At 39.9% G+C, this 27,755-nt stretch overlaps 5 protein-coding genes across 5 annotated transcripts; 3 read left to right on the forward strand and 2 right to left on the reverse strand.

The window, feature by feature from the left end:
• Window positions 1-1,323: 1,323 nt before the first annotated feature.
• On the forward strand, window positions 1,324-3,514 carry LOC130179094 (mitochondrial ubiquitin ligase activator of nfkb 1-A). The gene is made up of 5 exons (XM_056391832.1): window positions 1,324-1,437; window positions 1,574-1,695; window positions 1,788-1,875; window positions 1,963-2,083; window positions 2,159-3,514. Exons 2-5 carry the CDS (start codon window positions 1,579-1,581, stop codon window positions 2,649-2,651), a joined length of 819 nt encoding a protein of 272 aa, XP_056247807.1. The 5' UTR covers window positions 1,324-1,437; window positions 1,574-1,578; the 3' UTR covers window positions 2,652-3,514.
• Window positions 3,515-3,592: 78 nt separating this feature from the next.
• eif2b5 (eukaryotic translation initiation factor 2B, subunit 5 epsilon) lies at window positions 3,593-9,741 on the reverse strand. Its single transcript, XM_056391830.1, has 16 exons — window positions 9,528-9,741; window positions 9,137-9,261; window positions 8,853-9,038; window positions 8,583-8,760; window positions 8,409-8,489; window positions 8,245-8,322; window positions 7,848-8,160; window positions 7,613-7,758; window positions 6,192-6,333; window positions 6,005-6,106; window positions 5,809-5,910; window positions 4,956-5,046; window positions 4,745-4,868; window positions 4,511-4,636; window positions 4,223-4,333; window positions 3,593-3,897 (listed from the first exon to the last, which is right to left on the reverse strand). The coding sequence occupies exons 1-16, from the start codon at window positions 9,684-9,686 to the stop codon at window positions 3,835-3,837; spliced, it is 2,127 nt and encodes a 708-aa protein (XP_056247805.1). The 5' UTR covers window positions 9,687-9,741; the 3' UTR covers window positions 3,593-3,834.
• Window positions 9,742-10,589: 848 nt separating this feature from the next.
• Window positions 10,590-14,423, reverse strand: LOC130179093 (crystallin J1A-like). Its single transcript, XM_056391831.1, has 10 exons — window positions 14,248-14,423; window positions 13,684-13,750; window positions 13,280-13,456; window positions 12,714-12,812; window positions 12,542-12,634; window positions 12,281-12,437; window positions 11,695-11,810; window positions 11,325-11,402; window positions 11,030-11,169; window positions 10,590-10,892 (listed from the first exon to the last, which is right to left on the reverse strand). The coding sequence occupies exons 2-10, from the start codon at window positions 13,748-13,750 to the stop codon at window positions 10,794-10,796; spliced, it is 1,026 nt and encodes a 341-aa protein (XP_056247806.1). The 5' UTR covers window positions 14,248-14,423; the 3' UTR covers window positions 10,590-10,793.
• Window positions 14,424-17,041: 2,618 nt separating this feature from the next.
• Window positions 17,042-17,513, forward strand: LOC130179528 (calsequestrin-1-like). Its single transcript, XM_056392562.1, has one exon. The coding sequence runs from the start codon at window positions 17,253-17,255 to the stop codon at window positions 17,496-17,498; it is 246 nt and encodes an 81-aa protein (XP_056248537.1). The 5' UTR covers window positions 17,042-17,252; the 3' UTR covers window positions 17,499-17,513.
• A 1,383-nt stretch (window positions 17,514-18,896) lies between these two features.
• On the forward strand, window positions 18,897-27,743 carry casq1a (calsequestrin 1a). The gene is made up of 11 exons (XM_056392561.1): window positions 18,897-19,316; window positions 22,861-22,954; window positions 23,141-23,241; window positions 23,419-23,530; window positions 23,811-23,884; window positions 25,089-25,219; window positions 25,325-25,370; window positions 25,501-25,555; window positions 25,833-25,933; window positions 26,026-26,100; window positions 26,731-27,743. The coding sequence occupies exons 1-11, from the start codon at window positions 19,080-19,082 to the stop codon at window positions 27,043-27,045; spliced, it is 1,341 nt and encodes a 446-aa protein (XP_056248536.1). The 5' UTR covers window positions 18,897-19,079; the 3' UTR covers window positions 27,046-27,743.
• The last annotated feature ends 12 nt before the right edge of the window (window positions 27,744-27,755 follow it).

The following is a 27,755-nucleotide window of genomic DNA, read 5'->3' on the forward strand; positions in this document are numbered from 1 at the left end:
TTTTTGTTTTTCTGCTGAGTGCTGTCATGTGGTCTGCAGTGGCTTTCCTTTTTTTTTTAAGCTGCAACTCAAGATAAATATATAAATATTTGCATGGGTGATGAGTTAGTGGAAAGTAGCTTTTTTTTTTTTTTTTTTTTACAATTTTGAGCTATTTTAAGGCTAAACTTGTTTATTTTTTGTAATATTATTATATCTTCACTACATCACAGGAAAATAGTCTACATTTAAAAAAAAAAACTAAAGCAAATAGTTAGTTATCAGATTATGCTCTTTTAATCAAACATCAGTTTATAAAATAAATTATGTTTTGTTACAGATTAAACTAATTAAATTAGCTCCAACTCAACCAATAGAAATATCCCTGATATGTTCAAAATAAAGATCCATAGCTTCATATTGCTTGTGAAAAAATGAATGTTTAATTTCAAAAGAATAAAATCCCCACAGATGCAACAGCACACATCTGAGTCAGGCTGTGAATTTCAGATAGAACTAGGTATTTATTGTGTAAGTATACATTTTAAATTAAGATGTATTCATATAAGTTTTATTAATATAATTTATAATTTAATTAAATTGAGTAATCTCATTGGGATCAAAGCGGACCTAAAGCAGAAAGAAAGAAAAACAAATATAATTAGACAAACAAAAACACTTTTGAAAAATAAAAATTATTTGTGGTCATATCTTGTTTTTATTTGTTATTTTTAATTAATTAATCAATCATTTAACGTATTGCTTATAGTTCTTCAACTCATTGGACGTAATATATTCATTACTATTGTCATTATTATCATTTTTAATTATTATTCCAGGTTGGGGGAGGAAAGGTTAGAGGTGAATATGGGATGGAGGAATCTTTTTGACACGGTCACAATCCTGTTTATTGATATTTTCATTAAAGTTAATGTGGGAAAAGATCCACACAGTTCATTTACTTGTGCTGTGTTGGGTACATTTTGTTGTTAATGCTTGTGTTCTTTTACTTTTTATAGTAAAACTTTTAATTCAGGGCTTTTTCTTGTAATGGGATGTTTTTACAATGATTTTGGTCAATGGTGGTAAATTGCTACTTTAACTCTGTGTAAGTAAAATGATGTGAAAACTTCTTCCACCACAGGATTTAAGTGAGTGTGAGTTTAAAGAAAAAAAAACAAGTAGTTCAGGTAACCTGCTGAAACCAGGAACTGAAACTTAAGACAAGTTTCATGTGTGAGTCCATGGATGAATCCGTGTGTGTGTCATGTAGAAACAGGACGCTGCTGCCGCCTAGTGGTCAAAGAGCGCAAAAGCAAAACGCTACTTGTTTCCTATTGGCTGCTGGATCATGACGCAACGTGGATAAACCAGGAAATGAAACATTTAAAGCTTTTATTTTCGATTCACGGGACCAAACAACACATGAGTCACAGTTTCACCTGCTGGTTTTAACAGGTAAGTTTTGTCCCACTGTTTTGTCTGTCTTATAGCTAATTATTCTTTAAAATCATACGACGTACTTCTGCACTGATAAGATAATGACTGTGTGCAGTTGATTTGTTTGACTTACTGTAATGCTGCTGCTTCACAGACACAATGAGTGACCTTCCCGTAAACCCGCTGGTTTTGATCGGTGTCGGGTCCAGCTTTGCCTTGTCCGGCCTGTTTTATCATTTATACCAAGAGAAGAAGAAAGAGTTGACAAAGCTGAAGGCAAGAACATCAATGCCCAAGTCCCATAAACTACTATTACAGCTCTAGTTTTATAATCTTTTAAATTATTCCTCTCCATTTTTTTTCTCCAGGAAATCCCTATTTTCAGACCAGACCAACAGCTGGTACGAGTCCTGAGAGCAACTCCCTACAAGCGGCTGCAGTATGTTGCAGTAGAAGGTACAAACTTGTCTAGAAAATGAACATTTTAGTGAATGCAGTCAGTTATGGAGCTAATTTTGAATTTTCCTTACTGTCTTTTTGAAGGTATGGTGCAGGCAGACGGGGAGCCCCTGGCCAGCAAGTTTGTCCCACGATGCTTTGGTGTGATTCAGAAGATAACCATGGAGGAACACTGGAAATACTGGAACAATCTCACCAGCACATGGTACATAAAAACACATCATAAATCTCTTTTTATTCATCTAATAATATATTAATAACAGTTTGATCCATTTTCCAGGAATTCTCGGATGATGAACAAGACAGAGACCAGCAACTCAGTCCCCTTCAGCCTGGTCAGCCCTGGAGCTTACATCACTGACTTATATGTGAAGGTGCATAACCCTCTGGAGGCCTCTGGGTGCTACCTGGAGAGGGTTTACCACAAATTAAAGCATGCTGAGGGGAGCTTGGGGAACATTGCGCTGCAGGTCATCGGTGGAGAGAAACCTGTGGCGATGGAGGAGGGCGAGGAGATGCTGCGGGTGGGGAGCACCATGACCGGGTTCGGGGAGGTGGTGCTGGAGGGAGGTCAGGTGATGAGGCTGCAGGCCCCACAGGACGGCCGCAAGTTCATCCTGGTGCCGTCGGACTACAGGAGCTTTATGGACAGACACGAGAGTTCAGCCAGCATGTGGAAGGCGCTGACCGCTCTCACTGGCCTCACGGGGGCTTCTCTTCTCGCCGGGGTCATTTACAACTTAGTTGGAAAAAAAGATGACAGATCAAAGTAGGAGGGTCCTGCGGGTTTCACCGCTGCAAAAGCTGCATCAGATGTTTCGTCCACTCAGCTTCCACAGCACAGTCCTGGTGTTCAGATCATTCAGGTGAAGGCATGTTTAGATTTAATTCACTGCTGACAGGTATTTTCTTGTACGGTGCACGTGGGGGGAAAAACAGAACAACACAAAAACAAACACATTTGTGAAATAGAAAAACATTTTACAAGACGTGTTAACACAACTTAAAACATCATGTTTTCCAAAACAGAAGAAGCTTGCAACAATATTTCGTTTGCAAACCCAGATCAATCATGTGTTTTCTGTAACGTAAAATGTTGTTTTCTAGGTTTATTACTGTATTCTGTGAAATTATGTTGTTTTGCCCCTCGGGGGCCACCGTACTAACAGGACCACTTCAGATATGTATGACCATCGTTTTCCTTCTGGTTTTGAGCTCGAGTCTTTTCTGATAAAAATGCCATTTTTGTAATGACTGTATTTTTTTTTAAATAATTTTACGTTATATCATGTCAAAAATGTAATCAGGCATTTATTTTGATGATCTTTTGCTTTTACTTTTCTTTACAAGGCTTTGACTGTGAATCTGATCAGAGAAATAATTCTCAGTCCAAGATTCCAGTCAGTATTTAGACCAGATGGCTTGAAATCCATATTAACTGTGATTAAGTCCTTATCAGTGTAGCTGCTTATTGTCTACCTCTTTGATGATTGTACTATGTTGTTTTATGACCTGGAGTCAGTGTTCAGTTTATAACTTAAAAAAAGGGCACAACACACTGCTGTAACCAATATTTTTCAAAGGTGGTGGTTTTAGTCTTGTATGAAATAATAATAAAACCCCTTTTCAAACCTTGTATCAGCTGTTTTATTTTGAGTGAGATGTTTTATGTGAGACAAATGGTACTTATTAAATGGTACATATCTTCAAGCAGTCTGAGAGTCTTTCTGCTTTATTTTGAAAGTGACATTCGCAGCACACAGCCCTTATATGACGTGGCATTATGAGTTACAAATGTATTGTATGTCAGTTTCAGCTGCACAGAGCAGATCCCGATGGGTACCAGGGGCAGAAAGCTGCTGTAGAGGGTAAAACAAACAGCTTGAATCCCCTTTACCAACACAGCAGTTTTCAAGTTTTACAGAATCCTCTTTGTCCTCTCTCAAGTGCTCCTCATTATTCGCCGTCCTCCTCTGAAGACTCCTCGGCCTCCTCCAGCCACTGGATGAACTTCTGAAGCTGTTGGTGAGAAACAGACACAAACAGCTGTCACAAAGTCTGCGTCACTGAAACACCATGTGAAGAGGTGAAGGAGAGAAGGGGAGGGAGCTACAACAAAGTCTACGTGAACAACCGCAGCTACTGTGATTTTAAAGGAATGTTTACAGATGCTTATGGCTCACGTATGGAGAATTAAACATTGCTTTATTAAAATCATGTATTAATTAATCAATGATTAATTAAAAAATACGATAATGCAGCACTGTCCCGTTTTTTATCATCCAGACTTCAACTCTTTACTGTATAATTGTGACATGTGTGAGCCAGTTAACCCTGTACCTACCCCCTGGTTCTTGCGGAGCTGTCTGCTCTTGTCGGTGGTGGCCCCCTGGGAGAACCAGCGCAGTATCATCTCCTCCTCCAGGATCTCCAGCTGGTACATGTTCATCAGGACCTGAATGAAAAAACAGACGAGCATCTTCAGCACCAGGGTTGATAAATGCAGAGTAAACTGCAGAATGACGTGGTTGGTTCTGTCTGATGACCAACATCTTTTCTTGTAAGGTGAGTTGGATCTTTCCAGGAGTCAGCAGGTTACTGACTGTACATGGCGGTGGTGATTGGCCCTTACCTTGACCATTGCAGGCCAGTGGCTCTCCTGCTCCAGGAAGTGCTCCTCAAAGGCAGACAGGCAGTCCAGATGGTCCTGCGCTCTCTTCACGTAGTTCTTAAACACCGGTGACCATTTCTTCAATAACTGAGAGGAAAAATTAGGACAATTCAGGATATTTACTTCTATCATGACTACAGTTTAATGAATGTACTGGGGGAAAAAAAATTATATAAATCTTGGAGATTTATTCACCGGCAGGAGCACAGCAACGTATTGTGATGCGGTGAGCTGAGGACCCTGCTGCTGAAAAGGATACTCCAGAACAACTCTGGTTAAGATCTGCATCACCTCCTTCAGAGTGATGTTGTAGGCGTATCTGGAGAGAAAAGTGTGCCAAACTGAATGTGCAATAATCTGTGACAGACAGCAATAGAACTGAAATTAATTAGAAGTTGGTCCTTACTTGAGAGAGTTAATCTCGAGTACCAGATTGTCACAGCCGATGTTTTCCTCCAAGCCTCTCTGCAGAGTCCCCAGCACCTCCATCTGGAAGACTAAACATGAACAGACCCAAGAACAAGAGTCAGACAGCAGGAAGTCTCCACCCAACACACAAAAGGACGACAACAGTTATTGCTAATCATCTTCTTGTAAAGAGCTGATTTTAAAAAGCACTTTCTTTTGCCTCTAATATAGAGACCAACTGTGATGCTTAACTGTGATACCTGTTTTATAGGTTTGTCATTTCCATTTTTCATAGAACGTGTCATAGGTGAACTATGTAATCCGTTAACAATTACGGGTAAAAAGAGACAAAATTTAGTTAGTTGCCTTGAGTTCAAAACCAGTTGTTAATTTCCAGAGGAAAGACCTTTTTAAACCTCAGTAAATATCTGTTTAATATTCATTTACTACAGCCAACTGTAGTTGATCAGTTTAGGGAAGAGTCCCAGGAAAATATATTAAATTGCACTAATCAGTGAGAGTGAAGCACTGCTACAACAATAAGTGGATCAATAGAGTAATTTGCTGCTTGGCGGTTTTGTATCACTGGGTGTAGAACTGTCGGTCAGACAAAACAAGCAATCTGAATACATCACATTAGGCTCAGAGTTACTTAGACAAAAATACTGAACATAATCATTACTTTCAGACAGAAATGATTAAATTCTGCTTCATAATATTTTCTCATTTTGAAACACTGAGGCAGAGAACGGCTCAGTCCCTGATCTTGTTGGTATTTTGTGTCTCTGGACACTAGGGGGCAGCCATGTGGCTCCACAGGCAGGTGAGTCAAACATCTCGACCCCGCTCACCTTTAACGTCGTCCATCTCAGGGGAGGGGATCACTGGATCGTCTGGACCATCGGGCTCACTGTCCTCACTTTCGCTCTCAGGATCAGGGTTCAACACCAAACCTAGTGAACAAGAAACAAATGGTCAGGCTGCTGGGACTCGGAGTAAAGCATCATGGGAAATGCCACTTTTACAAACTCGAGGATGCTGTCCTACCCCAGAGACACTGCGACAGCTCCTCATCCTCTGTATCGTCCAGGCTGCTGGCCTTCCAGATGTAGCCCTGCCCCTCTGCTCCGACCTCTGCTGGGTTGAAAACTGAAGGACAGAAGAAAATACACGATGAGCCACAACAAGAAACATTTAAGCAGTTTAACAACTTATGAATTTTTACAATACACACCTTTCTGTTTGGTTTTGTCTTTACTTTGACCAACCTCGGCATCATCACTAAGGAATTCATCATCATCCTCTTCCTCCTCCTCTGGGTGGTGCATGGACACCACTGTGCCCTCTGGTAGAGAGGTGTTTGGTCCAATCACCACCTGGAAAACAGTTCACAGGCAAATCAAAATCCAGAGATCCAGCAAATTTTACTTTATGATATTTGGTACCAATATTGAAGATCAGATGGTGGGAAATCATCTTGGACAACAGGGTGGACAGACATTTACTAGGAGAAATACAGAGGCTATAGCCACAACGTTTCTTATCTAACCACCAGGCATTTAAAATAGCCAAATGCTCCCTCAAAACAACTCATGGAAAAGCTGCTGAGAATTTTAATTAATTTATGTCACTGTCCTATTTCACCATCTACACTGGGTAGTGGAGCGATGGCCATAAAACTGTAGTTTAGTTACTTACATGCATATTTAGTCAGTATAGCTCGTCGTTATCTAATGGAAACTGTTGGGCACGGATCTGATAAACACATTTGTGGTTTGATGAAAACTTCTGCAGAAAAAAACATCTGATATTCTAAAAGCAGAGAGGCACAAACCCGGATCTCCAGTGTTACTGTTTCAATTTGTTGCTGAAGTAACTGAATCCTTTAGTAGCTCCGCCATCATTAAAATACCCTCACAATTTAGTTGATACATGCAAACTGCCAGCAGTCACCTGACTGAGCGTAGGTCTTTCTGAGGAGTCCTCTGGAACGCTCTAAACCGCTCACACACTTAGCAACCAGCTCTGCTGATAAATTACATTGTGAAATACTTGGAGACCCAAAAACAAATTATTCTCCTTCTCGTTGAGAGTTACATGGGGAGATCAATAGCACTCTCGTTAGCTCTAGCTTACCAGCTCTCCCTACCAGCACCTGTACAGCTCATTAATTAACAGCTTCTATCTCCTGAGTGTAATATGTTTAAAAACCACAGTGTAAAAGCAACATGTTATAGTATCACTGGGAGTTAGGGCGTGGTAAACTTTTGGCCAGGTCTCAGCTAGTTGCAGAAAAACCAGACTGACGTGAGCTGTATCAATCTTCTCTCTTTCTATCCATGAAGCTAATACATAAATGTCAAACTATTCCTTTACTATGTTTTGTGCACACGGCGGCAGATCTTTTTTCCTGACACAACCAAACAAAAACATATTATCAAGAAAAAGCAGCACTAATCTCCAAATCTACTGACGAAACCTTAACAGTTCCACCACGTGCAGCCCTGAAAATGTTGGTCAATCAGATATGCATGAGGTTTGAAGATGCCAACATGTAAAGTTGCCTGGTGCAGCTTTAACATGCAAAGCCATTCTGAAACCTCACTGACACAACACACTCATTCACATTCAGGAATAAATGATGACAATACTTACATTATATGCCAGGACACACTGTTTATTAAGCCTCACACCCTCTTTGACATCAGCCTTGTCACAGACCACAGACTGGCTGATCACCACGTTACTGGCAATGTGAACATTATTCCAGATGTAGGCATGGTTGAGGATTACATTGTCACCTGTTGCAATAAAATGAGAGGAATGTTAATCTCACCTATTTTCAAACACACACTTCCACTTTTTAACAGTGCCACGCCAGCGAACTCACCTATAGTGCAGTTGTTCCCGATGACACTGTTAGAAATGTGACAGTTTGCACCGATGCTGGTGTCACAGCCAATGAGAACGTTCTCCTCCATCTGGCTGCCGTGGCCCAGGCTGACTCCGGACCCTCGGTAGACGTTGTGGCGGGAGTACGTGCAGCTCCGTCCCTCCTGGTCTGTGAAGTTAGCCTCGGGGGTGAGGGGGTAGACCCACCGTCGCACAAGGTCCGAAGACACCGAATCATACATGAGCAGGTTAGACACTCTGACACCGTAACCATCCTTGGTGACGTGCATGTGTATCTGGTTTCCCAGGATCTAAAGAAAGAAAATAAATTGTGACCCGAGTTGTCTTAAATAGCATCACGAATGCCCAATACTTTAAGTATGGCTGTGTAATACCTCTTCATTGACCAAGAGCCCTCTGACAAAGTCATTTCTAGTTTGGTAATCAAAATTGTCGGTGAAGAGTTCAGCAACCTGCAAAATGAGGAAAAGCCAATGTTACCTGAGACAACAAAAATGAATTTAACACTTCCTCTTCCTCTGTCTGTTTTACAACTGACCTGTGGGGAGCAGACACTGATGTGACAGTCAAGGAGGTCATGTCTGATTTCAAACTCATCACTTCCACTGTGGAAAATGTTCTGCAAAACACAAACAGGAGCAGCTGTCATTCATCAGTCCAAGGCCAAATTACATTAAATATGTGATACACTAGCACTGAAACTCTCTGTTACCATAGGAAACTGCAGCTTCTTCAGCCCTTGTGTCTTATGGTAGTGTAAAATCCGCTGGCTCTTGCTGTCCATAGCAACAATGACATCATCTTCCTCACAGCGAGACCTGTGACCTGGTGATGATTCCTTAAAGATCATCGTCATCACCGAGATGTTCTTGTCCATCTTTCGACGATTCCTGTGTGCGAGACAAATATTTTGGATTACAGCAAAGCAGCCTTGTGGATCACAATCATCATTTCTGCTGACTATATAAGCAGAGTGTCTCACCTGTGCTCTTGCAGTGCTTGGCTGATATCAACATTCGATATCACATCTCCATAAACCAACACAAAGTCTGAGCGGACAAGGTTCTTCGCATCGACATCCCTGAGCACATCCCCCAGTGAGCGGTACAGTTCTGAGGTGATGATGTGGACTACGTTTGGTGAGGTGGGCCGACACCACTTTGACTTTCTGTCAGACACAGAGTTGGGGGGGGGGGGGGTCAAAATCTGTCATTGACACCAATGTGCAGAAAAGAAGCTCCTCACACTGTATTAGGGGAAACTTACAGTAAGTGGTCCTTGATCTTACTCGCCATCCAGCAGCAGAAGACAAATGTTTCCTGGACCCCAGTGGATGTGAGGAACTCCAGGGTGTAGTCGATCATGGCAACGTTACCCAGCGGCAGCAAAGCCTTCATCAGTGAGAATGTGACAGATGACGTTAGCGGTCTGAGTAAAGTCACTGTAACATGATGGAGCTGCATGAAAACAGCTCCACGAGCATTAATTAATAATTATTAAACAAAAACAACACAACAGCTTAGTCAATGTATTTAATTTTGAATGTTCAGCTGTATTAAAGTGGTTTCATCAGTGTCCGTGCAGCTCTGTCACTGTTTACAGCATGGACAGAAGTTAGCTACCATTAGCATCCCAGTTAGCTTAGCTCGCTGCCTACCCGCGGCTGGTCTTTGGTCACCGGGAAAAACCTCCGGTTGAAGCTGTCAGCGACTAAAACTGCCTGCAGCGGCTGCTCCTCTTCCTCCTGTTCACCTGCACCCTTTCTACCTGAAAGACCAGGACCCGAGCGACTCTGTTTTCCTCCTTTACCGGCCATGTTTCTGTCTGACTCCACAACTGCTACCCAACTCTGTCGTCAGGTACAACTACGGTGGCCGTGGCGGACAATCTTCTCGTCGTAGTTGCATTGTACCTAGTGTTCGCGCATGGGGTGTCATACATATTATTCAATGAATCTATAAACGAACATACATTCATCAAAAACTATCTATGAATGCTGTGTATGTACTGATGTTGTGGTTGCCCAAGAAAAGCTTTATTAATAACAGGCTTCAGCTTCACTGTGTGGCAATTTGTATGTGCTTATTAAATTGATCTCTAAATATGAGAATGTGCATCACTAAGGTACATATGATAATAAGAGATAAGGGCAGGCTTCAAAATTAAATTTGCATCAACAATGAATCTAATAAGCATTATTAATTTGGTAGCTATTATGTTTGTATGGTACCTATTCCTAAATAAATTAATACTTAATCAAATAACCACAAATTCACTGACACAGCAAACTTGGGACAGGACTTAAAGGCATCAGGATACCTACACAATGCAAAGAGAGTGGGAGGAACAAGGTGTTAAAACTCAAATTGCCCTGGTGTGCATTTCTCCTTTATTAAAGAAAAAAGAAAGACCATTAAAAAAAAAAAAAAACGTCTTAATGCATCTTACTCAGAAGTTACTTTTTGTAACTGAGAACAGTGTTGGATGTGAGCTTCCTCATTCTAAAAAAAAGAAAAAATTACAATTAAATACTATGTGCACATGATAAAAGAAAGAAAGATAACTCTTTTTTACTCTCAGATGGATCTGACGTCAAATATATCATTATATACTTAGTCAGCAAAAACATGAAGGTGAAATCTCTCTTTACCATCACTGGTTGACACACAGTGCATACATTCAGTCCCACTGAACACTGGACAAAAGGTTCTCCGTAATGTATTTTTAGAACTACTTTATTGTAGATAAACTTGCGCCAGTACATCTGAACCAACATGTTTAACTTCAACAGAGACAAAAACATCTGGCTCCTGCCGTTCGACAGTTTAGACAAGAACCTTCATTCTCTGTTCTGTGAAAGCTCAACAGCTTTTCATGATGCTCTTGGCCACCTCAGATAGTAAACACACTCACTGCCAGGAAACTATTGGTGGTGTTTGGTTATCTTCTTGGCATGTGCCAACACTGAGTCGTATCGCAGGGTTTTGGTCATCCAGGAAGAAGGAATTCCCTCCAGTCCAGTCTGGGAGAATTAAAATGTCATATTTTAGAAACCATCACATATATATATATATATATATATATATATATATATATATATATATATATATACACACAATACTGGCATACTGTCAATATTTAGAAGAGTAAGAGTAGCACCTGTGCCCCAAGACATGCCCCAATGAAGGATCCTCGACTGCAGGTGCATCCCCCGCAGCTCATGGTATCTCTGACAGCCTGCTCATACTGCTTTGCTGTCAGGACTCCATGCAGCGCTGCTTGGAACGCACCTGGCAAACCTGAAAGACGCAGAGCCAGTATATAATTGTCTTGTAAAACACAGTCACCAGAGTTACAGGTAGTACTAGATTACTGATGTTTGCTGATTAGTATGACATGTATGAAAAGTATGACTTAATAATGAAAGAGGTTAAAACAAGCTTTGTGAGGATACCTCAGGTGTTTGGAAACACAGTGGGGATTAGCTCCCGAGGAGTCCTGGAGAGATTCTCCTTCACTTGGTGAATGTGCCCTGAAGACAGGCAGAAAAGAAAAAAAGCAAATATCATTATTATTATTATTATTATTATTATTATTATATTAAACATACATTTTTGCAAGTTCCTTTGACTTCAGACTTCAGAGTAATTTAGAAAACTGACCATGTTAAAATATGCTTTAATCATTGCTCACATTGTATCTATTTAGTATAATAAATGAGAAATGAGGAAGGAAGAAAATGAGGAAGGGTAAATCCTTTAATCCCGTGACTCAGTCCCATGATTGTAACGTATTGAAGCGACAGTGCTGCAGGCCTCACATACCGGCGACTGCTTTGTCCAGGTCCTGCGGCTGCTTTCTGTTGTTGACACTGAGCTGATCGAGCACTGCGTCCAAGGCTTTAGGGTCAGGACCGTTCAGGATGAAATGCTCCAGGAACCTGGGAAATAAATAAATTTTACAATCCATAATATCTAATACTTGGTTTTGTTCTCTGTATGTTTTTCTAATTAATTCAATAATGATATTTGCTGCACAGATACCGGTGCTTGAGGATTCCTGCTGTGTCCTCCTGTAAAGTATCTTAAAATTACAACCTCCACTAACCAATGAACAAACTGACACCTACAAGATTTAGTTAGCCGAATGTGAAATACTGTTCCCATGAAGCAGCGAATGTCATGTCAGTGATATACATCAATGTTTCTTAGCACAGAACATTAGGAATCATACACGCAGCTGCAAGATACAATGTTTTACCCACCTGGGTGGATTTGCAAGTAAAAGTGTAGTTTTTTTATTATTCAAATCCCAGATCTGTAAGTGAACTGTTCCTATAATCACCAGTGGATCAGTTAAGGGAAAATATAACATTTTTAGTGAATCTGTGTATTAGAGAAACACACTGACCTTGCTGCTGCCAGAGTCTCTGCCACACATGCGTCGTTGTTCTGGGTGACACGTGTGGCCTGCTCAACCTTCTCCAGCATGTCGGGCTTTCCTGCATAAAAAGCCACTACAGGAGCCAGTTTGGTTATTCCATCGATCTGACAGTCGTTCTCACATCCTGTGGCAAATACAACAACAACAACAACAACAACATTGTTTCTCTTCACAATGCCAGAGTTACATGACATTATTGTTAACAGTGAATCAGTACCGGGCCTTTACCTGTCTCCTCTTTGCCTGCGTCCACATTCTTCAGGAAGCTCTTTAAACTCGCATGTCTCCATGGTCCCTCGATGGGCAGCTGCGGTCTTGGCCCTGTTATACACAGAAGCACAACACCCACCAGCAAAGTGAATTTATTCTTCATCAAAAACATACTGGATGGCTTTCTTACCTCCTCTCTCTCTGTAAGGATCGTTGATAGGCGTGTCATACTCTGATCCAGGACCGAAGAATTTCACCGTGCGCTGCTTCACATCCTCAACATTTAGACCTGGTCAGAGAGGTCAGACAACTTAGACGAAGGCAAGCCTGCAACTAAAACTGTAAAGACATATAATCATAATAATTTGTAGGAACCGACAGAGGGTTTAGAGCTGAAAGAGTGTGGTTCAGATATATAGTTTTCTTTGTTGTTTTATTCCCACCAGAGACGATCAAAACCAGCCTGCACCTGACATGACACTGTGGTCGAACGATACAATAAAATACTTTCTTGTAAACAATGTATTTGATAAATTAATATTTCAGTTGTACTCTGTAATTTTTTTCTTTCCCATCTTTCATTCAAATATTTTTATGTGGGTTTTAGAGCAACATAATATTCCCCAGTGCTGTTTCAAAGGCTTTTCACGAGGTGAAAACAGAGGAAACATTTGCGTTTTAACACAAATGTGTTCAAAATTGAGGATATTTTATGATTGGGTCCATTGTGTCGATAAGATGAAGAAGCAAGCCTACCTCCACATTCAGACAGGGACTCCAGCAGAACATACGCCTGGTCTCCATAGCAGCTCTGCTGGCCCGTCTGCCTCCTGTAGAACGGGTTGGCGGACTCAGAGCGGAACTCGGGGTTTGGATCCTGAGCCAGAATCACCTGCAGCTTCTGGAGGTCGTACACCCAGTGGAGGGGCTGCGCTGTAGGGTCAAATCATAAAAGGTCAGTTTAATTCTGAACAACACCAGAACAATAGAAAACAAGATCAGAAAAAAAAGAACCTGAGCTGAAAAGTGAAAATTATTATTTATGAGATTAAGGGGGTATTTTAAATCAAGGGTAAGAGAAGAAAACGCATTTTCACTTTAAGGCATAGGTTATGATATAACGTGACTTCACATAACATACAGACTTTTATTATTATTACCTGCTGCATCTGCAACAGCTGATCCAACAATGGCTCCCATTGCTCTGTTAGCCAGAGCAGAGGCCATCTGTGAAACATAAACATTATTATTGGAGTTTAGAAGGACAGTTTTTAATTTCAATAAAGAAAATAATTAGGGCAGAAATGAAGAGTCAAATAATAGGTTTAAAATTAAAAAAAAAAAATCATTAATAACTTGATGATGGAGTCATTGATTGAGTCAGTTTCTTTCTGTGTATCTGTTTTTTAAATGAACGAGACACTCGCAGGTGTCACCGTGAGCTCGCGGAAACTGTCATGACCACTTTTCACCATTTTATGACACTTAAAAGACTTAATGATGACTTAATGCACTGATCGATATGATTTATCCTTAATCAGTTGACAGTATCAGTATCTACCTTTAGTACGGTGTGACTTAAAGACGGTAAATGTTGTGTCTACAACAGTGACCTGAGCTCAGTAGCAGTCGCGGATTTTGCTTTACTTTTAAACATTGTAGGCTGTTAGCTAAAGTAAGCTAGTTATTAGACATAAACATTAACTGACAGTGAGACGTCTTACCTTCGACTCCGTTTAATGTAAATGTACAAACTACCACTGAAAACAGGTCGTACTACAGTTTGTCTCCCCTGCCGGCGCTTCCTGTAGATAAACAATGTTGATGTCACTCATCCATTAATTAAGTACAATATGTGCTTTGTCCCAACGCCATGTTATGAAAGTGTTTCCTCTTTAGCACCGCCCACAGGGAAGCAATAACATAACCCCGCCCCCCCGCGGTCACCAGCTGAACACACTGAACAACAATGAGTGAAGCAAGAGTCTGTAGGTTTACTTCTAAAAATGAATGTCTTGTCAGTATAACATTGTGGCATATAATATAATATAATATAATATAATATAATATAATATAATATAATATAATATAATATAATATAATATAATTTAATTTAATTTAATTTAATTTAATTTAATTTAATTTAATTTAATGTAATTTAATGTAATGTAATTTAATTTAATATAATTTAATTTAATATATAATTATAATATAATATAATATAATATAATAAATATAATATAATATAATATAATATAATATAATATAATATAATATAATATCATGTAATATAATTTAATTTAATTTAATTTAATTTAATATATAAATATAATATCATATCATATCATATCATATCAAATAATAAATTTCACAAGCTACATAGGCCAATATAAAATATCCAAAACAATGAAATAGAACAATTGACAATGAAATGAAATTGATATACAAATTATATAAATAAATGAATATGAAATAAATATAAAACTAGTGTGTATAAATGTGTGTGTATAACTGACCAGTATCAAACCCATGTATGTCAATCTTTAACAATTAAAATTTCATTAAGTTTCCAGCATCTATGCTGATTATAACATCATCAATTAGAGAGTGTCATCTGCTGACAAAGAGAAGTCACTGCAGCAGATATAAGTGATTGAAACTGAATGAGTTCCCTCACACGGACAAACCATTATATAGAAGCTGTCCACGTATTTTATAAACCAGTGTCGCATCAGAGACGAAGCAGTTGTCCTCTGCACAATGAAGGACCTTTTGAATTCTTTAAAGAAAATAGAAATGTGTATTTTGAAATAACAAGAGTAAGATCACTCTAACCTAAAAGCTCTAGAAGGATTTTATTATTACTGTTTGGAGTTTTATTAATGTTCTTATGAGTCATTTCACAAAAGTCCAACTGTATATTATTTATTGTTTGGTGAGTCACATTACGTAGTCATCAGGTTCATGTTGGTTCACTAATGTCTGGTGATCTGAGATGACAGGAATGAGAGTAGACCCATATGCCCCAGATGGATGTAATATGAATCATGAGCTATCAACAATCAAGCCAGCGCGTAGGTATCCGGTTTGTAAAACATGCAAAAAACGGAATAATCATCTGGATGTAATACAGCCTCAGTGTTTTGTATATCAAAGAGTAAATTGACAATGAATGACCAACTGTTGGGCTTTACTTCAGGCACTTCTGGTGTTTTTCTGTCATTTACCAAGTTTAAACTCCTGCTGTCATTGACTAAGGTCTTGCCAAAAGTGTGACTCGCAGAGTAAATATATATATACTGTATATTATATAGCCACACATGCATGATTTTTTTCCCCCACTGCTTTTTGAATTCATATGGGAAGTGAAAATTGTTACTGAGGACAAAGTGTGACTGCATGAGGTGTAAACGAAGTTCACTTGAAACGCTCCCCCTTCAGTTTGAGCTCTCATTTAATTTTATTAGTTGTTTACAGTAACACAGTAGGCCGCCGTTCAGCTTGACTTTTCACAGTCACTGACACCATCACCACCACACACACATGCCGTCAGTGCATCTGTAACTCTTACCTTCACACAAAATCTTTCCACCTTAGTACTGTAGGCCTGCATGTCTTGCAACAGAGAAGAGGGGTGTGACGCGCATGTGTGTGTATGTGTGTGTGTGTGTGTGTGTGTGTGTGTATTACGATACCGTGTAGCCTGCATTTATTTATAGCTTACCTCTTCCCTTTCAATTTGTAAAGTAATATCACATTTGATCATCTCGAGCGTACAGCTCATGCACACATTGTACAGGACACACGTGTACTGTATATGTATCAGGCTCAGACTCGAAACAATTTCAAAACTGTAAAACTCTATGTTTCACTTTCTCCTTGAGTCAGGGCTAAGTGACACCTACGCACTCAATCCTCAGCAGGTGCACCACCCTCTCCTCTCTACTCTCTCCTCTCCATGTCCCTGCTTGACCCAGCTCCACATTCTAGCGCTGTGAGGGTGCCAGCAGCAGCAAATTAGACACCAGCACCCCCTCCTGATATGTACTTCGCTGTCCTACATCCAGTATTTTTAGCTGGGATCCAAACCGCCATCTACACTTAATATGGGAAAAGAGTGCCTCATATTCACAGCCACCTCTAAATCCATCATATCACTCCTTCTTCATTCGGTGTGAAGCAGACGGGTTTTCAAGCAACACACACACACCCATCCCATCCTCCTATATCTCTTTTATTCCTCGCTCATGCACCATCTCCCTTCACCTCCATCACTGTCTCCCCCTGTCCTCAGTCTGGATGGAGAGAGAAGGAGAGAAGGTTGGTCCTCATCTCCTCACTCCACCCACTTTGGCAGTTCTGTAACACACACACCTACACACACACACACACACATACACACACACACTACACACAAAGCTATCACCACAGCAACCGCAATGGCCCCCGCCTCATCTTTCCCATGCTCAATTACACCCCACATAGACACACACTAACACCTATGTCAAACTTAGCCCAACCCCTCTTGCACCCTGTGCCCCACGGCCAGTTGCCCATGTGGGGTTTTTAATAAGGTGGATGCAGGAGTTGGTCTTGCTCTCTTCTGGGTGACGCGGATTGGAAGGGGTTCTCCATACTTTCACCAAACTATTTTGTTTTTTTCCCCCCCCTTTCCCTTTGTTTACTTTCTGAAACTACACTTACATCTACATTATCTCAGAGAGGAGCCATGAAGTGGACCTGGGTGCTTGTGGCGGTTCTGCTGTCCTTTGGGGGGCTATCATTGGGCAAGGACTGCTTGGACTTCCCAGAGTACGATGGCAAGGACCGCGTCCATGACCTCAACGCCAAGAACTATAAGTCTGTGATGAAGAAGTACGATGTCATGGTGGTGTACTACCATGACCATCCTGGATCCAGCCGCGTCGCCCAGAGACAGTTTGATATTGAAGAGTTGGCCCTTGAGGTGGGTTGAGATGGGAACTATGGCTAGAATAAGGCTGATAGGATACTGATCAAGAAACAGTAGGATGCCCTTTAGAGTTTTCTTTCTTGTACAGTTTGGGTTTTGATATTTTTTAACTAAGATTTTTAAATCATGCAGATTTGAACTTTGTGACCTGCTGGTTGAGGGACTTTAATTTGACATATAAGCTTAAGATACAACAAAAAATAATTACAGCAAAGTGTTAGTGTCTGGCTACAGGAAACACAGGGAGTATTTGGAAATAGTGACACTTTTTCTGTTTTTGCAAGATTTGAAATGTGTTAGATGAAATGAAATTGAACATCAGGAGGTGTTATCATGTGAAAGTGATGCTACAAGGCGGAAAATAGCTTTGCTTAATTCAGAAATGCTGATAAGTGAAGTCCCAAAAAAATGTGTCACAAGCCTGCGGTGTGTCGTCAGTGTCGTCAACCCGCAGCAAAAAGCTGAGCTGTTAGGACCCAAGATATCATTTATTCTGGCAATGCATACAGTGTGTGTGTGTGTGTGTGTGTGTGTATTACGATACCGTGTAGCCTGCATTTATTTATAGCTTACCTCTTCCCTTTCAATTTGTAAAGTAATATCACATTTGATCATCTCGAGCGTACAGCTCATGCACACATTGTACAGGACACACGTGTACTGTATATGTATCAGGCTCAGACTCGAAACAATTTCAAAACTGTAAAACTCTATGTTTCACTTTCTCCTTGAGTCAGGGCTAAGTGACACCTACGCACTCAATCCTCAGCAGGTGCACCACCCTCTCCTCTCTACTCTCTCCTCTCCATGTCCCTGCTTGACCCAGCTCCACATTCTAGCGCTGTGAGGGTGCCAGCAGCAGCAAATTAGACACCAGCACCCCCTCCTGATATGTACTTCGCTGTCCTACATCCAGTATTTTTAGCTGGGATCCAAACCGCCATCTACACTTAATATGGGAAAAGAGTGCCTCATATTCACAGCCACCTCTAAATCCATCATATCACTCCTTCTTCATTCGGTGTGAAGCAGACGGGTTTTCAAGCAACACACACACACCCATCCCATCCTCCTATATCTCTTTTATTCCTCGCTCATGCACCATCTCCCTTCACCTCCATCACTGTCTCCCCCTGTCCTCAGTCTGGATGGAGAGAGAAGGAGAGAAGGTTGGTCCTCATCTCCTCACTCCACCCACTTTGGCAGTTCTGTAACACACACACCTACACACACACACACACACACACACATACACACACACACTACACACAAAGCTGTCACCACAGCAACCGCAATGGCCCCCGCCTCATCTTTCCCATGCTCAATTACACCCCACATAGACACACACTAACACCTATGTCAAACTTAGCCCAACCCCTCTTGCACCCTGTGCCCCACGGCCAGTTGCCCATGTGGGGTTTTTAATAAGGTGGATGCAGGAGTTGGTCTTGCTCTCTTCTGGGTGACGCGGATTGGAAGGGGTTCTCCATACTTTCACCAAACTATTTTGTTTTTTTCCCCCCCCTTTCCCTTTGTTTACTTTCTGAAACTACACTTACATCTACATTATCTCAGAGAGGAGCCATGAAGTGGACCTGGGTGCTTGTGGCGGTTCTGCTGTCCTTTGGGGGGCTATCATTGGGCAAGGACTGCTTGGACTTCCCAGAGTACGATGGCAAGGACCGCGTCCATGACCTCAACGCCAAGAACTATAAGTCTGTGATGAAGAAGTACGATGTCATGGTGGTGTACTACCATGACCATCCTGGATCCAGCCGCGTCGCCCAGAGACAGTTTGATATTGAAGAGTTGGCCCTTGAGGTGGGTTGAGATGGGAACTATGGCTAGAATAAGGCTGATAGGATACTGATCAAGAAACAGTAGGATGCCCTTTAGAGTTTTCTTTCTTGTACAGTTTGGGTTTTGATATTTTTTAACTAAGATTTTTAAATCATGCAGATTTGAACTTTGTGACCTGCTGGTTGAGGGACTTTAATTTGACATATAAGCTTAAGATACAACAAAAAATAATTACAGCAAAGTGTTAGTGTCTGGCTACAGGAAACACAGGGAGTATTTGGAAATAGTGACACTTTTTCTGTTTTTGCAAGATTTGAAATGTGTTAGATGAAATGAAATTGAACATCAGGAGGTGTTATCATGTGAAAGTGATGCTACAAGGCGGAAAATAGCTTTGCTTAATTCAGAAATGCTGATAAGTGAAGTCCCAAAAAAATGTGTCACAAGCCTGCGGTGTGTCGTCAGTGTCGTCAACCCGCAGCAAAAAGCTGAGCTGTTAGGACCCAAGATATCATTTATTCTGGCAATGCATACAGTGTGTGTGTGTGTGTGTGTGTGTGTGTGTGTGTGTGTGTGTGTGGGAGCTGATGCACTTAACACACGTCCACCAGCATGCCACTCACACCTTAGGCCTCCTATCAGCGGTTTCATCACATTCCTCACAGAAAGACATGACATCATCCGTCACCACAAATTTTCAGCTCACAAACACATCAGACCACAACTGACCTAGTTCGATTCTCAGGTTACATAAGAAAATACATCGCATATCAAATATCACATACACCACATGTTACCACGAAAAGTTAAATTTGTATTTCTTTTTCTTGTTGTCCACATGTTTTCTTCTGGGTGGCCATTTTAAAATGGACCGAAAACAGTGAGAAAGTGAAAGTTACAGCTCATGTAGACAGCATGTGGATTATATTTTATAATCTGAGCCATCACTTCCCACATTGACTTCATCAATTTTCAGACATTTGCGACAGACGACTTGAAATCATTTATATACATTGGATTGTGTTGCAACAATATTTTATGGCATTTGACATGGGCACTGTACCGTGTAAAGGCTTCTCCCTTATACACTTGAAACATTATTTTGAAGGGAGCTGCAGGGACTAAAAATACACCAAAAAAACAAAACATCTTTCCAATTACAACCAAATTTGACCAAATTAGTGAGTGTGATGACACTGAATCCTAAGTAATTAAGAATCAGTCCTTAGAAAACATTCAAGCTCTTTCTCTGACTTATTTCTGACTTTAAATTATGTGCAAAAAAAATTAATTTCAAGATTTATTTTCCACATATTGCGAAGAATTTTGCAATCTGGCAATAAACAAATTATAGATCAATCTTGTCATATAATGTCATTAAATAAATGAAAGGTGAGGAAGTGAGAGGAAAATTAATAGTGATGGATAATAATAGAAAGGAAAAGATTAATATCCAGAACACAGAGAGAAAGATAGAGCGTAACACACCAGCTCCACAGCCTCTGGGGGCTCTGTATGGGGGCATTGGGGCCTGGTCTCAGGCTGGCTCCAGTAGTGCCGCCTCAGCTCTGCACCGTGATTGACACTTGCAGTACTGTACTTGTCAGCGGATCCCAGATCGCTGAACATCACTCCCACTTCACCAAAATAGTCCCTGGTGCTGGTGTGGCTTCTTGTGCTATATTTATCCCAAGATGCTTTTGTGGTGGGTCGAGCTCTCTGAAGGCTTGTGTTTCTCCTTATGAATGTATTATGATTTACATTTGATGAGGTTTTATTATTAGTAACACACAACGGCAAAAGCCTCAGGATTTGAGAGGTCAGGGCGACGTCTCAGGGTGGGTTAAAAATCAGATGAAAGATGACATCATGAGAGTGAGGAAGTCATATGTTTTTTTTCTAACTCAGTCAAAGAAAACTGATTTGATTGGTGGCGCAACACTGTGATTGACCTATGAGTGTTAGGAATGCGCTTCAGACCTAATGCTTAATATTTTTTGTCACGTTTCCGTTTAGTTAAGACTCACTGCCACAAAACAGATTCCAGATAAACACATGGATTAATACATTTCCTCCTGACGCACTTAATGTATTAAAATGGAATGAACTGTCCATTAGTGAGAGATATACTTGGAAAATATGCAGATATCAAGCTGTGAAATCCCACCCCATATACTGAGGCTGTAGGTTTAACTTTACATGTAGTTAAGTGGGTTCGGTTACTCTGGAGAAATAATATCAGGCAGATTCACATTCTGAACACCAAGGTCCAACGACAACTTTACATGTTTTATATTTGGAGGACATGCAGATATAAAGATATGAAATAATTTTCTTATTTTATTTATCAAAAGCAACAAAAAACGCATCAAGTGTATTAGTATTATATAAAACAATTACATATTCAAATTAAAATTTCACTTTTACTTTTTAAACTTCTTAAAATGTATTTCTAATACACTTTATTTTATATTTTATTCATTTTTTTATTTGTTGAAAACTTTTTTCTGTAAATTTGTAATAATATATAAAAATTATTTTATGTATATAAAGTGTAATCTCCAATAAACCCATGAAAATATCCAACATACAGTACAAGAGACTACAAAATGGATCCTTTGAAAAGTTTTAATATCAAATTTAAACACTTTTATTAATGTGAATGTACAAGAGAATTTGGCAGTTAGGTAATACCAGTGCCTGTTGCATATCTGCATACATTACATTTCATCCTCAAACGCAGGCCTGTCCTCTTCAGTTGCTTGGATCAAGCCTTGGACACCTCAATCACTTGCCCTTTAAAAGTTTATTTTAGCCTGCTTAAATGCCAGAAGGGTGGGGTCTGCAACAAAATATAGTGCAATGCAAAAATGTTTAAGTCACAGTAAAACCTAAGTACTATTCTTTAAGATGTGTGCTTTTATAAAATGTAGATTATTTTAATTGTTTATACTTTACGTGTGCATATACCTTGAGAAATTTAAAAAATATATATTTTGCAATATACCAGCTGCTAAGCTACAAAAACTCTGAACTGCTTTACTGAGCCCCAAACATCTGCAAATCCAATCAACTTAAAAGAAATGCCAAGAATTATTTGCACAACAAACTGCAAGACAGTCTAGTTAGTCAAACTATTTATGCCAGTAAAAGCAGCTGCTCAAGTTCTCCGACACCAGTGTGCACCCATGTGTGTGTGTGTGTGTGTGTGTGTGTGTGTGTGTGTACTTTTTACCCTCCAAACACACTGAGACGGCCCTCAAACCACTTCCTCAATGCAGTCAGGCTGTGAATGTGCCACTGCCATTGGTAGAACCGACTGTCAGTCACAAGGTTCAAGTTTCATACAGATTTAGAAAGTGCATAAGCAGCGCTCTGAAAAGCAGGCTTTTATGGTAATGAAACGACTGGGTGAGACAACTTTGTCAAAAAGGTGTAAATACCAGTGTGGAGGGTTTTCAAACACGTAAGAGACACTCGCACAGCCTTGTATTCCTGTTTTATATAATGAATTGACAAATCAGAGGCATGCCTTCATGTGTGTGACAGTGTCTTTGTTTTACAGCTCGTAGCCCAGGTCCTGGATGAGTTTGATGATGAGGATATCGGAGTCGGTCTCATTGATGCAAAGCACGACAAGTTTGTTGCAAAGAAATTAGGTAAATACAGCTACAGACACTTTGAACATGTCAGATCAGTATCACGATATAACAATAACATTTCGAATGTACCCGCCTAAAAAAAGATAATGTGGCTAATTTTGAAAGGACCAATGAACATGTCTACCCTCTGCACTGCTCTGGGCTTGAGGTCAAACACTTAATATATCCTTTCTGTTTCCTCAGGACTTGACGAGTCCGACAGCATCTTCATCTTCACAGACGATGAGGTCATAGAATATGATGGCGAGCTTGCAGCAGACACTATTGTGGAGTTCATCTTTGATGTTCGTGAGGATATAATCTCCCAGTTAATAGCCGGCCTTATTTTAGAGAAAAAAAAAGAGTCTCCAAATACCCATTTTCTGTCTATGAAGATGACCCACACAATCTTATTTTGGCTTTATCCTTTCTCTGTCGCTTCCATCTCTATTGTCTCTATTGCGCCTCAATTTCTTTCATAGGTTCTTGAGGACCCAGTGGAAATTATTGACAATACTATGGAACTGAAAGGCTTCCATCACATCGAGGAGGACATCAAACTGGTGGGCTACTTTAAGAGTCACAAGTCAGAACGTAAGAATCTGTACTGTGATGGCATGATAACCTGTTGCTGTCTCTTTTTTACAGTTGCTTTTCAAAATAATTGCTCATAATTGCATATCAAGCAAGTGCGACAGAGATCGGGCTCATATTGCCCAATTTAACCTTGAGCAGCTGTTTTGATCTTCAAGCGAGTTTAAGTGAGCACACAAAGAGCAACAGTAATGATGAGAACAACAAGTCTACATTCTTAGATATTTCATACAGGGGGCGATCTACTGAAACAACTTGATGGATGCCTGTAACATTTCAGATTTTGAGGCTTTTGCCGATGCTGCAGAAGAGTTTCACCCTCACATCAAGTTCTACGCCACATTCAGCCCCAAGGTGAGTAAATATGGTATGTTATCTGACTAAAACATTAATGATGATGATAATAAATACACACAGTAAAATCTAACAGTGATTATGTAAGAATTATCTAACAATCATCCAGTGCAGAAGAAATACTTTGACTAAGTTTGATAAATGTAATTAGGGTAGAAAGTTTTTTTCTCAAACCTATGCTGATGTTTTATACAGGATGTTTGTCACAGTTTAACTGATACAATTCTCTTGATAATACATTTAACTCTAACAATAACTAACACTAATGGTGGTTGATGCAGAAAAAGCTTTCAACCAACTCCTGTGGGTTTATTTACATAGTGCTGGGAGTTTATGACTTTCCGGTGAATTTTCTTTCCATTCAAAAAGCTATTTGTAAGTTCAGCATCAAACTTCTGTCTCGCCAAGAGCCGTCTACAGTGGTGGAAAGTAACCATCTTGTTTTGCTTCAATTTCGATCACTTCTTTTCTTGTTCTGAAGTTAGCATGCTAACCAGCTAGCCCCAGCAACTATCTCTTCACTTTCCGATACCGAGTCACTGCAGCGTCCAGGCTGCCCTAAAGAAGTAGCGCTGCTCAGAGGGCATATTATAACCTTTTGTTTTGTAAACGCAACAATTGCTAAAGCCCTTGGCCAGACTGGTAAGTAAACAGCTGTTAATGCTAATGCTAGCTATGTAGCAATAGCAAAACATAGCTCCCTTAAGTAGATGCACAGGATGCTTGTTGTCACCCTCCCTGTTTGGATTAGCAAAGTTTGGATTGAGTCCTAGGCTCAAAAAATTTATTTGTTACTCTATTTAAGTAATGCAACACTTCTATCCCATGTGAAATTGAAATTATGAGTGACGTTTCAAAGCCATCAGGTTATAGAATGAACGTAGGAAAAACAGAATTATTGGTAGCCTAATAGACAGAAGTATAAATATTTTGGGAAATCAAAAACAATTTAAAGTACAAATATTATTAAATATCTTTTTACTATATTAGTGCAGAAAAGTTGCAACTATATATATATATACAATTTTCTTCTATTCAAAAAGAAGAGATGATGTGGTTGCCAAACTTTTTATACATATTTCAGTCTATAACTTTTACCCAACCAAAATCAGTTTTTTACAGAAGTGAATTTGCTCCTTTTTTCGTTCAATCTGTGAAATAAAACTCACAGATTAAGGATTTTATTTGTTTACTTTTGTTACAGGTTGCCAAGGCTCTGGATCTGAAGCTCAATGAGGTTGACTTCTACGAACCCTTCATGGATGATCCAGTGGTCATCCCTGGAAAGCCTTACACCGAGGATGAGCTGGTGAAATTCATTGAACATAATGACAGGTAAATCCCATTGGAGGTATGCTCAAATAATCTCATGAGGTAAAAGCTTATCTTTCCACAATTAATATCAAAATGATAAAATGTACTTGACCTCTGCTTTTAAAGACCAACCCTGAGGAAGCTGCAACCATACAACATGTATGAGATCTGGGTAAGAAACCCCCAACACTACAACATGGATGAATTAGTTGGAAAAGTTTTAATTTGATGACAACTCCACAACAATTTATGAATTTTCTGTAATTGCAAACTGTAACTTTAACAGGTTATTCTTTCCGCAGGAGGATGATGTTGATGGAGAACATATCATTGCTTTCGCAGAGGAGTCTGACCCAGGTAAAGGAACCCTGAACTGAATATAAAAACACTACCGACAGAAACACCAGTCCCCAATGGCAAATCTAGAAAGTGTTGCATAAGACAGCAAAGAGGTTGGTTAATTTGTCTGTGCTGTGGTGCCATACAGTATTTCTGCAGATGAATGATGTAGTAATTCATAAAAGAATATGCAAACATGGCAGTTACTCATTAGCATTATGCTACCTGTTGCTGCCCTGTAGATGCAACCCTGTAATGGTTTACCTTTAGTTTCACTTTGGTCTCCTTCTCTCAGACGGTTTTGAGTTCCTGGAGATCCTGAAGCAAGTTGCTGAGGACAACACACACAACCCTCACCTCAGCATTGTCTGGATTGACCCTGATGACTTCCCCCTGGTAATAATATAATGCAGTGCAATACACTTATTATGAAAGTGTGCATTTTACTGACAATGACTGATCTATTTTCTTTTTTTATCTCCTTGCAGCTGGTGCCACACTGGGAGAAGATTTTTGACATTGACCTGTCCTCTCCACAGATCGGTGTTGTTGAAGCTGATGATGTGAGTAATATCTTTGCTGTTTTATTCCTAGGTAACAAGTGCATTTGTGTGTTTTACTGAACACTGTTGAATATATACAGTAAAATAAGGGTGGATTACCAATCACGTAGAGATGCCCCAGTGCTTCAGGAGCCCTGTAGGCCTCAGATTGGTGCAATTACTTTGTGGTAATTTGGTAAAATACAAGTTTGTTCATTTGAATTTCAATTCAAGACCCCGAGGTTGCACTTGCATTTTTCACAAAGTTTGGGCCTTGTGTTATACAGCAGCCTGTGTCAAGATCCACTTGTCCTACTATACAAATTTGTGTTTAATCAAATTATCACAGTGTAACCGACAAACAACAAACCCGGAGCAGGTTTTATCCCAGTGTAGTGTGTTTTTGTGAGTTTTTCTCGGGGATCTAAATGAGCCGGGAGAATGTGTGTGTATGTGTGTTGCTCAATGGTGACCCTCCCACCCTTATTGCTCTCTGGCCCCCTAGCAGGTTAATCCATCCACAATGTGTATACATGTTTGTTTTGAGACAACAGAGTCTAACCTCCAAAGCTGCGGCCCTTCTTCGAAACCTTAAAGAAACTTGTTGTGAGTTTCCTTCAGTCGGTTTGTCTGTTCTTCTTCCGTCTGCAGGCCGACAGCGTGTGGATGGACATGGATGACGATGACGAGTTGCCATCTGCAGACGAGCTGGAGGACTGGATTGAGGATGTCCTGTCAGGAGAAATCGATCCTGATAATGACGACGACGACGACGACGATGATGATGATGATGATGATGATGATGATGATGATGACGACGATGATGATGATGATGACGATGATGATGATGATGATGACGACGACGATGATGATGATGACGACGATGATGACGACGATGATGATGATGATGATGACGACGATGATGATGATGATGATGATGATGACGACGATGATGATGATTATTAAATCATTAAGTCATAATTTTCTCTTTAAGTCTGACCAATGCCGTTTCAAGAGTCAACATCATTAACTCTGTCAAAACATCTTTTGTAACTCGTTCTTATGTTGAACTCATCAGTTCATTTTGATATCTCATCTTTTCATCATCCTCTATCTGTATCTCACCAGAACAATATTCCATGACTCGTTTATCCATCTCCCCTTCATATTCACTAATCCTCCATGTAACAAAGAACTCAAGAAGATCCCACGGTATCTTTATTCCCACATGTAACACTGTCTGGTACAATAAAAAAAGAAATTCTTTCAAAACCTTCTACTGCTATTGATTTTTATATTATCAAAGTCTTTATTTTCCAAAGTACTGGAGGGGTTGCAATGTTGTATGCATTATGTCTCAGTCCATCTGTGGAGTCTGTTGCAGTTTGAATGTGTTTTATTTATGTTCACATATCTTTTTTTGTTTGCCCCAGTATCGAAACAAGTGAAGTCAGATCCAAGGGTGCTAGCAGGCTTTTCTGACGGGTCTTAAGTATCACCAGCCTACTCTGTGAAATCAATGTAATGTTGTACACTGAAAGTGCTGTACATCATATGGATGTTTTCTACAATGATGAAATATGACAACAGCCGTATTCTATTTTTGTAACAAGAGAAATTTAACTTACTGTAAAGTCTTAAATAAATGACAGCTTGGACAGAAACCCCACTGTGTG

The sequence above is a fragment of the Seriola aureovittata genome, chromosome 12, assembly GCF_021018895.1.
Source record: "Seriola aureovittata isolate HTS-2021-v1 ecotype China chromosome 12, ASM2101889v1, whole genome shotgun sequence".
NCBI classification, from domain to species: Eukaryota; Metazoa; Chordata; class Actinopteri; order Carangiformes; family Carangidae; genus Seriola; species Seriola aureovittata.

Coding starts and splice junctions, on each gene's coding strand:
- LOC130179528 (XM_056392562.1), top strand. CDS start 17,253: ATGAAGTGGACCTGGGTGCTTGTGGCGGTTCTGCTGTCCTTTGGGGGG.
- casq1a (XM_056392561.1), top strand. CDS start 19,080: ATGAAGTGGACCTGGGTGCTTGTGGCGGTTCTGCTGTCCTTTGGGGGG. Junction 19,317..22,860: donor TTGAAGAGTTGGCCCTTGAG/GTGGGTTGAGAT, acceptor TTTGTTTTACAG/CTCGTAGCCCAGGTCCTGGA. Junction 23,531..23,810: donor TAAGAGTCACAAGTCAGAAC/GTAAGAATCTGT, acceptor GTAACATTTCAG/ATTTTGAGGCTTTTGCCGAT.
- LOC130179094 (XM_056391832.1), top strand. CDS start 1,579: ATGAGTGACCTTCCCGTAAACCCGCTGGTTTTGATCGGTGTCGGGTCC. Junction 1,696..1,787: donor AAGAGTTGACAAAGCTGAAG/GCAAGAACATCA, acceptor TTTTTTCTCCAG/GAAATCCCTATTTTCAGACC. Junction 2,084..2,158: donor AACAATCTCACCAGCACATG/GTACATAAAAAC, acceptor TCCATTTTCCAG/GAATTCTCGGATGATGAACA.
- eif2b5 (XM_056391830.1), bottom strand. CDS start 9,686: ATGGCCGGTAAAGGAGGAAAACAGAGTCGCTCGGGTCCTGGTCTTTCA. Junction 8,761..8,852: donor CAAGCACTGCAAGAGCACAG/GTGAGACACTCT, acceptor TCTCGCACACAG/GAATCGTCGAAAGATGGACA. Junction 4,869..4,955: donor CTCGAGATTAACTCTCTCAA/GTAAGGACCAAC, acceptor TTTTCTCTCCAG/ATACGCCTACAACATCACTC.